A 12042-nucleotide genomic window follows, 5' to 3' on the forward strand; every position below is an offset into this window, starting at 1 on the left:
TCTTGATGTTAATAAAGCTAATTAATTCTCAACAGAAGCATTACAATAGCTTCAGAGGAGCCCCTCCACTACATTAAATTGGGGGTGGGGAGGGGGAGGGAGGGAGGGAAGGAAGGAAGGAAGGAAGGAAGGAAGGAAGGAAGGAAGGAAGGGCAGGCAAAACAAAATCACCATTAGGCAAATCCTACAGTAATAACTGTTGCAGACAAGATCTACCAATGAATGCAAAAATTATCGGGCTTAAGATTAAAGAGAAAAAAAAACCAATCTGCATAATCTCAAAGTATCTCCTAAAAGGTATTTATTAACTACAAAGGAAAAGACAGTAACTTTATAGTGGAGAAACCCAGCAGACACCACCTTAACCAAGTGATCAAGGTTAACATAATGAATTCTGGACCCCTTGAAATGACACAATGAAATGCACCTCTTGATATGATGCATTTCTGTGATATTCTTGCCAAAAATGCAAAACCTCATTCTAATTATGTGAGTACATCAAACTCAATCTGAGGATCATCCAACAAAATACCTGACCAGTACTCTTCCAATACTTCAAAGTCATAAAAAACAACAAACAAACAAGAAACTGTCAGACTAAGGAGCAGTAATAAACAAACGCCAAGATGGGATCCTATATAGGGTCCTGGAACAGAAAAAGAACACCTAGTGAAAAAGTTGGTGAAATTCAAATAAGATCTGTAAATCAGTCAATGGCACTGCACCAACATCAAGTTTGTGGTTTTCATAACTGTATTGTGGATATACATTATAATTTAGCAGAAGCTGAGTAAGAGGTATACAGAAACTGTACTATTTTGCAATTCTTCTAGAAGTCTAAAATTAGTTCAAAATTTAAAAAAAAATTCTGCTATTGTTTTACAATGGTCTAAAAGAGAACACTTATGACCAGCTTCATTTTAACCCACTGAAACGTGAATTTAACATGATAAAGCTACGCTAAGTTACAGCTGAAACTGTTGTAAGACTGAGGCTATGAAATGGGGCTACACCACTTCATTGGCCTTCAGCAAGACATAAGAAAATGTTATCAACACTTTTCCTTTGCTTCTACTACCATCTTGTTCTATGAGGGAACATCTTATTTGCAAGAAGTAACATAATACATAAACAACGACAGGCTCAAATTATGAAAAATTATTTAATGACAGTACTCTTGAAATTACATGTCTGTAAAGAATATCACAATAGTCCCACAACAAACTTTGTTACTGGGGGAAAGATCTAGCACAGCTCACTTGAATAACATTTCATTTGGGAGTCAGGAGCTCCTTTGAGTGTGTGTGATGGTATTCTTGGTTTTTTGTGGGGGAGGGGCTGAGAGAAAGTTTTAACTAAAAATATATGCACAGTTGACTAAAATTTACTAAAGAACAAGTCTTCTACATTTCTAGGCTATCTTTCAAAATCAGTCCTCTGTTCTGAGTTATCCATTAACTTGTGGAGATTCAGGCTCACCCCCTTATTATTAAAATACATATTCATAAAACTTTTACAGTTGTGCTGTTCTAGTTACAAATAGCTTCTACTTTTCTAGGACATAATTTCACTTTGTTTAAGCAAGAATTCATTAAAGAAGCTATAAATAACCTTAAATATTTAGCCATGAATAGAGGGTGGACTGGCATTGATGGCTTATTTTAGCACTAATGCAGAATGCTTTTTAAAAGCTACATTTCAGCATGCATCAAGCTAATGGTTAACACTTGCAGTATAACTTTCAATGTTAGAATAAATTTCTCTTTATTTTAAAGATTTTTGCTAACAGTCAATATGTTATTTCAATTATTTACTAGTAAGAAAGTAGCCCTGGAGAATGACAATGGTGGAAAAATTAAAATTAAAATTTATTTTAAAAAAATGGTTTTTTTAGCATCTACACAACCTCTCCTTCTCTCCCAAAATATAATGCCAGTTAAAAGTGAACAACTTAAGGGAGAAGAATTGCCTATGGAATTGTAAGAATTCAAGGATTCATTGTGTGGTGCATGTAGCATACATATGAATCAAAGACATTTATTTCTATAATTCAACTCTGAATCATAAAGCTCACATTTTAGAGACCAAGTTTCATAAAATTTTTACTTGAAAAAAAAAATGTTTTACAAAATACCATTCTTCCAATCAAAGAAACTTTCCCAAAGGGTACATGTAGTTTTCTGCCTCAGAGATGATAGAATGACAGTCAAAGGGGAGAGAGAGGTTTTTTAAATAGCCACCTAGCTGCAAAACCTACAAGAAGTAGATTTTTTTAAAGTGCCTTTAAAATGCTAAAGTAAGGAATATAATTGTTGAATCTATTTGAAATTTTAAAAGTTTCCTTAAAATGGTCCATATGGTATGCGCAACTTCACAGCTGGCACAAAACTGCCTGTATTTAGTTCAAAACACAAAAACAATACATATGAACAGTATTCTTTGAAAAATAATTCCAAATACTGCCACCGCATCCTAAGAAAACTTAGACAACAGTATTGACAGTATTCAGAGAATTAACAAAACAAGCTGAATATTAAAGTATTCAAACATTTACTTTCTTTTTAATACCACTGATAACAGTAAGAGAACTTGCTGCCAAATGCATTCAGGATGCCTTATTTCAACTACATGTAACATATTTTGCTATACAGATTCTAAAGAAATGCAAAACGAGGTTCTAGGATGTAAACTCCTTGGCAGGCCCTAGTTTTTCTGCTGCAATCTGGCAGCTTTGAACTTTGAAACCCTCTTGGTAGTCTCTTCTGATATTTCTGACAAGACTTCTTTTCGTTCTGGAATGGTGGGTAACACAGGATGAACCATGGTTGGGTGTGGTGTTAAGGAGGGCGATAGAAATTCTTTTTCTATTACAGTTCCAGAAAAAGCCTAGAAGACAAAAGTCAGATTATGGTAATAAAATCAAATAAGATGCCCACAAAATCTTGATCCTGTATTTGCCAATTAGACATTTCCTTTCATTAGAAGTAAATTCTTGGGGCGCCTGGGTAGCTCAGTCGGTTAAGCATCCGACTTCAGCTCAGGTCATGATCTCATGGTTCATGGCTTCGAGCCCCACATCGGGCTCTGGGCTGCCAGCTCAGAGCCTGGAGCCTGCTTTGGATTCTGTGTCTCCCTCTCTCTCTGCCCCTTCCCCACTCACGCTGTCTCTATCAAAAAATGAATAAATGTTAAAAAAAAAATGAATTCTTAAGATTCTTGGGTAAATACACATCAAAATATAAACTGTTTAGAGAAATCAACTACCATTAAAATGTATCTTAATGACATCACCAAATATAAATAGATTTTTATAATATACGTGTAAGAAAGCAAAATGTAAAATGAATGTTTTATCTGGGATTAAACAAAAATGGGTATATAAAAGGTCCCCAAATTTCATACATTCACGTCCAGACCATGACGTGAGAACTAATGTATTAAACTAAAAAATGCTATTAGGGTGTCAAACGTGAGCTGACGAATGAGCTATCCTATGGAGGCCATGCTGCCAGCTAGCCAATAGCTTACTTTTCAGCAGTAGTGACATCTCTTAGGTGGTGTCCATGTATGCAATTACTTGGAATATTTTATTGCATCTTGCCTCAATTTTACTCAAGAGATCAGTGTAAACTGAAAAATTAAGTGCTGATACTAGTGGAGACAGCATCAGTCTCAAAATTTGCTACACTTAATTCAATGATGGAAATCAGATGTTCCACACACTCTCTTTCTCTCTCTCTCTCTCTCTCTCTCTCTCACACACACACACACACACACACACACACACACACACACAAAATGGTTCTTTCGTTTCAGCTGGATATTTGCTGGATGTAATGTAGTCAACTGTTTGTTCAACTGGAACAAAAGTAATGTGTACAAAATGCTGGAAATACAACCAAAGATACATACATCTTCATATATCTTTTTACATAAAGATCTGTAAAAACCAAGGATTTGATAACAATTTTATTTTTAAGGTCTCTGGTATTTGGATCCCCCCCACCTTTCATCTTCTAAAAACTCATTACATACAAAGTAAAATTTGACACCTAAACTTTCATGTGTATTTTGCTTGCTTTTGTCTACCAAGAGTACAAACTGAGTTAAGACAGTGTATCACCTGAAAAGTTTAAAAAGCCATCCCCTCCACCTTGCCCCACCAAAGAAATGAAAAAACAAGAATGTGCCTACCCTCCCACAGTATTTCAAGAACTTGGGTGAAATCCAAGCTCTTAAAAGAAACTTAAAGTCTACTTTCTCAAAACTCCTATTGATAAAATAGGATGATAAAATAGGATGATGCTCACTGAGCCTTCTTACTATATTAAAAATGCTTTTGAAAAAAGAGACACTTCGGCGTTTAAAGATACTGAAAAGCAGATCTTTTAAAGTATTTGTCATATGCATGAACTATTTGTTTTCATGTTAAAAAAAAATTTATAGCATCTAGAATGCTAACAAAACTGTTCAATATGAAGTACAAAGCTAGTTAGAGTGAAATAAAACTAAGTCCCAGACTTGAGGTCTAGCTATACCATGATACACTAAGTCCTTATAAAGTAAAAGTTGGGCACCTGGGTGGCTCGGTCAGTTGAGTGTCTGACTCTTGATTTCAGCTCAGGTCATGACCTCATGGTGCTGAGATCGAGCCTGCACAGGGCTCTGTGCTGAGTGTGGAGCACCCTTGGGATTCTCTGTCTCCCTCTCTCTCTCTGCCCCTCCCCTGCTCGGGAGCACTCTCTCTCTCTCTCATAATAAGTAAACTTAAATAAATAAAAAGTAGCAAAGGTCTACATCCATTACCTGTTTTTCTAACAGTATGGAAGACTGTTAAATGAGATACTTTCTACGTCAACTGAGATGATTATATCAGGTGATATAATGGGGAGGAGAACATTCTAATTCTAATCATACATGCTGTCCCTAAATGCTAATGATCTCCATCCCCAGTGACAATTTAGTACTATTATTACCATTAAGTTACCATTCAGTATAAGCAATAGAAGTTTTACATATGCTTATTTATATATAAACATATATATTTTATATGTATTGAATGTATGCACAAATGGGTATATCAGTTTGATACAGGTATGAGTTCCCCAGTTTTTCTAAATACTTTATAAACTGAAAATTTGAGATACACCCAGAACAAAAAAAATTGAAGAAATCATCCCTGGGAATAATGGAAACCCTAACATATGACTATTTCATAGATAGGAATTTTTGTTTTGGGATCCCTCAGTACCATTCCCCCCACACACAAGTGTGTGCAATGTGGTGGATAAGAATGTATATGTGTGCACTGACTTTTTCTGAGGAGAGGATCTACAACTTTCTTTAAATTGTAAAATGGCTCCATAACCCCCCAAAATAAATATGTCACTGGCACAAGCCAAAACACAGGACTTCAGATAATTTCCTGCCATACAGTTTTTTTCTTTAACTAAAGCACATAAAAGAGAAAAGTATAATCTGCTACCTATAAACTATTATAAAATGACTATAGTTTGGTCTAGTAGTAATTCGTTTAAAATAAGCTGCTAAATGATCTTCTTGTCAAAAAGGTAACGTATATGCAAACGAAGATACTTTAAAATTCTTATTTTACAAAAATAGAACTTTAAGACTAGTAATACTTTTCCCCCAAAAAATTTTTCTTGAACTAAGATTATAATATCTGCATTTGTGTGTTTGCTAGTGGCTATTAATTTTTTATAAATTATTAATTATCAAAAAAGAATAAGCCTAGAATTAGGGTCCATGACTTTTGAGATTAAATATATGTATCAGCTAAAGAAGCTATAAGATAAACAATGTCATTACTCAGCTGATTAACTTCAATAAATAACTATACAAAAAAAATAATAATTTAAAAATTGTAAGATTAAAGATTTATAGACCATACCAGGGAGATATAGCAGCTGCAATTTTTTAAAAAGGAGAGGAGAGCCTCTTTTAAAGAAATAACTTTTCGACTCCAAAAGTGAACTGTGAAATCAGGAAAATGAATGATATGCCCTTCTGAAATGGAGCTAACACACCACTTTTTTTTTTTTAATGTTTATTTTTGAAAGACAGAGAGAGTTGGGGGTAGGGGGAAGTGCTGGGACAGATGATCCAAAGCAGGCTCTGCGCTGACAGCAGCAAGCCCGATGCGTGGCTGGAACTCACAAACCACAAGATCACAACCTGAGCTGAAGTCAGACGCTTAACTGACTGAGCCACCCAGGAGCCCTGCTATCACCACCTTTTTACACTCACAAAAAGTGATGAAAGATACTATACGAAATAAAGAGTTAACAATACACACACACCTCAGGTGTTCCTGATAAAGGCAAAAGTTTCTTGTGATGGTTTTCTTCCTGTTCCTCTTCCAAAATACTCTCACTGGTGTCACTACAAGTGGCCTCTTCGCAGCTAATACTCCTCAGAACTCCCCGTCTGTCATCAAAGTCAGCAGCACTGCTTTCACTGGTGTCACTGCAAACACTGTTCTCTCTGCTGCGAGACTTCAGGATGGACTTACGAGGAACATATTCTCCATTCACAACATCAACAAAGACTCTATGATGTCCAAGAACATATACACGCGCTTTAGGTAACTCATAAACCGAGGATGAATTTGTAAGATTTTAAAAAATATTTTCTAGAAATTAGAGTGTTTTTTTTCAAACTTACATCTAAAATTTTCATAATCAACAATTTTGTAGCTTCAAATGATGTATTTTACATTCTTTAAAATATGATTTTTTGGGGCCTAATACAGCACTTTATTTATAAGCGTGTTCTGGGTGACAACAGTCTAATTTGTCAAAATTCTACATGTAATCTAGACCTACTTAGAAAACAATTTAGCAATTTTAACTATTTTACAAATATGGGTCATGAAAACAGGTATTTCCAAATGATAACTTTCTCAACAAACAAGACAACAAAAAACTGGAACAGCAATACTTAACTTACTTCGTGGAAAGGCAAACCACATGCAAGCATCATCATAGCTGTGGCAGGAAAGCCCTGCTCCAGCCCACTGGAAACCCAAACTTACATTTCTAAAGTTAACATACTATGATTTTTTCACTAGAAAGATTGAGAATGTTTTAATAGCATTGGCAAAGAGGGGGGAAAGGGGAAACTCATGCAATGTTCCAACTGTTCTGAACTGGGCAGCTGTGGTGGCTCAGCAGCTCCTGAGAGAGCCTTTAAAATACTAAGCCAACCTGATCAGAGCCCCTCACCTGTCCGTGATGGACAGGCTTCTGTGTTACAGGCAACCTGCTCCTGTAAATGTTCAGTTACAAAAAGAGGTAAGGGGACGGCAGCTTGTCCTGTTGCCCGTGAATACCACTCACCTATAAATGTCAGCAGGAGTCCTGATGGTAGGCAGTTCCTGGGCAGAATGACCACTGCCAGAGCTGTTCTTTCGTTTACGTTTGGCTTCTTCTTTCTTCTCACTGAATTTTAAAGTGGTATTTTTTCCAGTATTTATTCGGACCTAAAAATTTCACAGCAAATTACAAACCTTCTGAGAAATTAAATCAAAGCTAAAACTAAAACAAATAAACTTTATAATTAAAGAAGAGAGACAGTTTTTGACATGAAATGATGTACACTATTATAGGATTAAGAAGTCCTTACCTTAACACACTTCTACAGCATTAAATTATATCTTCTTTAATGACCAATTCTAGTCTTTAGGGATTTTATTATTATATAGAAAGCAAATTACATTTAAATTAAATGACAGACTTATTATAAGTTTTCATATCACCCCATTACTTTGATATAAATTTTTGGCTTAAATCATGCATTTCAAAACAAAGAACATAATTAACCAAAAGAAATATTTGGTAAGAAAATATAAAATTTAAGTCATAAAAGCAATATTAGATAATGCTTAATTATTTGGAATTTTTTAAATACCTCTAGTTTTTAGAAATTGGACTAAAAAATAAAAACCAACCCTGTAGGATTATTATGTCATTCTTCTACTCAACACTAACACTGCACTTTCCATATTAATAATGACTGCTCTTCCTCACAAAATTCCTACAAATATTATTTATTCTTCCTATTTTATCAACATGCAAATAAGGAAAAATTTAAAGCATGAAATAAGAATCCTAAAACAAATTTCTTTTTCTGGCTATTACGTCAGTTTTTTCTAAAGAACTCACAAGATGCTCCCTTTAGTCTGAAGTATTAACATATAAAAAACCATAAATTATTTCACTTCATACTACAGCAGGATAACTTAAGGGACCTTAGAAATATCAGATATGTTTTAAACATGTTTCATTAAATAATAATCACAGACACTTAAGATTGATACCACAGACCCTTAACTGTGATACAGGCAATCCCTGCACGGATATCTTGTGGTACAAAGACCAGTGCACTGAGACAAAGGACTTTCTGTTGTATTACTAGCCAGGTCTATGGACTTCTAGGCCTTAAGTATAAAGATGAATTCCCAGTTGCTACTCAGAGCAGCACTGGGAGCAAGGGAATGGATTTAAGGTAGTCTATCCTTCCAATCAGAACTGTTTTGATCTATTTTAAATAGTGGGATTCTACAGTAAGTACAAGGGGAACAAAAAGTCTTTTGATACTAAAGAAAAGCTTAAAAACCCTGTATTAGAAGGTCTCTACAGGGGCGCCTGGGTGGCCCAGTCGGTTAAGCATCCAACTTTGGCTCAGGTCATGATCTCACAGTTCATGGGTTCAAGCCTCACGTTGGGCTCTGTGCTGATAGCTCAGAGCCTGGAACCTGCTTCAGACTCTGTGTCTCCCTCTCTCTGTCCCTCCCCTGCTTCTGTGCTCTCTCTCTCAAAAATAAACACTACTATAAAAAAAAAAAGATCTCACAATAACCCCCAGTTCTTAAATGCCAAAATTCTAGTCACGATTACCCACAGATGTTTAGATTTACTTTATCTGAAAAGAAGCTACTTTTTACTTCCTCCTGAACTTTTCCACTTTGCTCATGATGCTCCTATTCATGTCATGCCCACACAGAAAGTAACAACCTGGCATAATTAAAAATGTAGCTAATATAGTCACTTTCAACATCCTAAATACACCAAAACACCCACAATATAATTAACTCTAAAATTCTCAGAAAACTCTCTGAATGAAGGACAGGTGGAGCTACAGTAGTTGCTACTCAAATCTGATTCCTTTCCAGACCCCAAACAATTCAAATTCCACTGTGTCTTCAAAGAACAAAGGACCAATGGGAACTATCTAGACATTGACTTTTTCTCCCTGTTTTTTTAGATAAATTGGTCAGAACAAGAGGCAAAAGATGATTTTATTATTTGGCACTATCAACAATATTAATTACTCTAACACTGTTCTTTTAAAGAATATTATAGAATATATTTATATTAAATTATGTTAATATTTAAATTATACACAAAAAGCATACAAACCCTCTTAGGTTCGACAGTGTGAGAAAAATATATTGTTGGTACAGAATGATCTCCAACCCCTAAAACATCATTTTCATTATCACCATCATCATCATCATCATCATCTTCTTCTTCTTCTTCATCTTCATTACTGTGATAAGAATTTGAACCAATCATTGAACAGTTCAACTGACTATTCACTTGGCCATTGAACAGTTCTGAATGTGTAACATCCTTATAACAACTGCTGGAATGAACAGAGTCTGTTACTTGGTGCATCACATGCACATTTATGTTCTGATCTTCCTTTTCTTCTTCAGAAGATGTATCTTCTCCATTTGCAATCATAGTATCAGGCTTACTAATAAGAAAGAGAGAAAACTAAGATCAAACATACACATCAAAATACTACATATTCTAATTTTCAGTTCATTTCAATGGGCAAAAATTAAGATTTTCAATAAGATATTTTTAACTAGAATTCTAGCTGATAAGAACGCTTTGAAATAACAACAACAACCTCTATGCTAATTCTGTATGTTGTAGTTACTCAAACATAAGTAGGATATAGATGATTTTTTTACCTTTGCAAGAGGACACTGGCCACACACAACGTAAATATGATATAAATAATACAATCAAGAAATTTGCAAGAAATTCACAGAGATATGTATTTAAAGACCATAAATTATAGCCCCAGAACATTAACACTGGGGCTAATTTATTTTCTGTTTATTAACACTGGGGCTATTTATTATTATTTTCTACTTCTATATTTGGAATACTTTAAAGCATGTATTATTTTAACTTTTTATATTGAAGGATTTATATGTATGCACATGAATATAATTATATTTATACACACACATGTACATTTTTCATGCTTCATTTCTACAAAGGATTTGAAGACCTTACAAAAATAACAAAATCAAAAATGCAATAGAACTGAAATAACGTCATGCAAAAACAGAAAATCATGCCCAAGAAAATCACAAGATTCAAGATGGATCTTAAAAAATGGAATATTATCAGTTAATCAAAAAGACCTAAGAATTTGTAGGTAAAATGTAAAAAAATATACATATATCCTTCGTGCTTCAGGTCCTATTTTTCACAGAAACTAATTACTGCATACAGTGCATCATTTAAGCAAAATAATATAGGAACTTCTGTAGTAATAGATTTCATTGAGTATTTTGACAATTCCAAGTGAGTGCTAATGTATATTTCAAACAGCAGTTTGCAAAAGTTGTTCATATATATAACTACCTGACCAAATTACAAACTGCCTGCTCAATAAACAGAAAAGTTTGTAAAGGAAAGCAAGGATAAACATTTTATAGTAACAAACAAATCCACAGCAAATTTTCTTTTTAACAAGTCATTTAGATATACAGCATTATCCTGGCTACAGTATAAAAATAGTTCATTTAAATTGTAAATACTTAAAACACCCATAATTATTATGTCGACTGTATGATATACCTTAGTACTTCATTATACAAAACATAGCTGAATCTTGTTATTAAAAACATAGGAATACGGATTTTAAGTATTTCTGTACCCACACATATGCATGGGCATGTGCATGAATGCACAAGTCCTAACAGAAAATATTCTAGAAAATTAATACATATTTTCGAGTGGGAGGATTATTGATATTTTAATATATTATACTTTTATGTATTTTCTTCAATGAGCATGTATTGTTTTATTAATGAGGAAAAAGACTAACAAGGAAATGTGTTTAGAAACAAAATCTCTTGGAAAAATAATTTGTCATTCGGTACCTATCAAGTTCACCCAGCAATTCTTCTTGTCTCTCTAGTTCTTCAAGTCGAGCCCACAGTTCCTTATCAGCAAGCAAATCCTTGGATTTGACATCATTTGCAAAATCTGCTTCAAAAATATCTGAAGTTTTTGGTTTGGAGTGAGGTTTATGGGCAATTCGGTGTTTTGCTATTTTTTTTTTTTAAAAAAGGAAAGACATGGCTGTTAATAGCCACCTTTAAAAAAGCACAAACCTAGACTTAGTGAGACTTTCTTCTGAGAAGAGGGGATATGGAGATGGGGGGGGGGAGGGGCATTCGGGGGGGGGGGGGATGCATGGTTTTTAAGCAAGCAAGACAACTCCAAGGATCCATTTCTCTCAAAATCTTGCTACTCAAAGTGTGGTCCAAGGACCAGCAACACTGATATTCCTGCAGAACATTTCAGAAGTATATACTCTCAGGGCTACCCCAGATCTGCTAAATCACAATCTGTGTTTTAACAAGAGCCCAAGAGGATTCATATGCACATTAAAGACTGTGAAGAACTGCCTGAAAGCTTCAAAAATGCATTAGCAAAAATGGTCACAATGTACCCTAGTTATAACACAAAATTCAACACAAATAATACACATCTTCCATCCTTACTCAAGAGAATTCAGTTACTAAAGTAACACATCAAAGCCTTGTCACAGGATACTTTCAACTCTAGGCACAGCCAGGCATAAATACCCTAGGAGGAATCTATGGAAGCTAATCCCTGGAAAGTTGGACTATAATTTTGTATATGAACATTTCTCCTTTTTAAATTACTTTATCTTATTTGTAATCCTCATGTGAGGGCAGGAGATAAA

At 34.6% G+C, this 12042-nt stretch overlaps 1 protein-coding gene across 2 annotated transcripts in view; it reads right to left on the bottom strand.

Moving 5' to 3' along the window:
- Window positions 1-1143: 1143 nt before the first annotated feature.
- Window positions 1144-12042, bottom strand: part of URI1 (URI1 prefoldin like chaperone) — a 99276-nt gene continuing 88377 nt past the window's right edge. For both annotated transcript variants that reach the window (XM_043599124.1, XM_043599123.1), the window contains 5 exons: window positions 11210-11378; window positions 9441-9780; window positions 7359-7501; window positions 6321-6570; window positions 1144-2886 (listed from right to left, as the gene is read on the bottom strand). In XM_043599124.1, coding sequence (XP_043455059.1) covers window positions 2704-2886; window positions 6321-6570; window positions 7359-7501; window positions 9441-9780; window positions 11210-11378 — 1085 coding nt within the window. In that variant the 3' untranslated portion in view covers window positions 1144-2703. The remainder of the gene's footprint in view (window positions 2887-6320; window positions 6571-7358; window positions 7502-9440; window positions 9781-11209; window positions 11379-12042) is intronic.

This window comes from Prionailurus bengalensis, chromosome E2 (genome assembly GCF_016509475.1).
Source record: "Prionailurus bengalensis isolate Pbe53 chromosome E2, Fcat_Pben_1.1_paternal_pri, whole genome shotgun sequence".
NCBI lineage: Eukaryota > Metazoa > Chordata > Mammalia > Carnivora > Felidae > Prionailurus > Prionailurus bengalensis.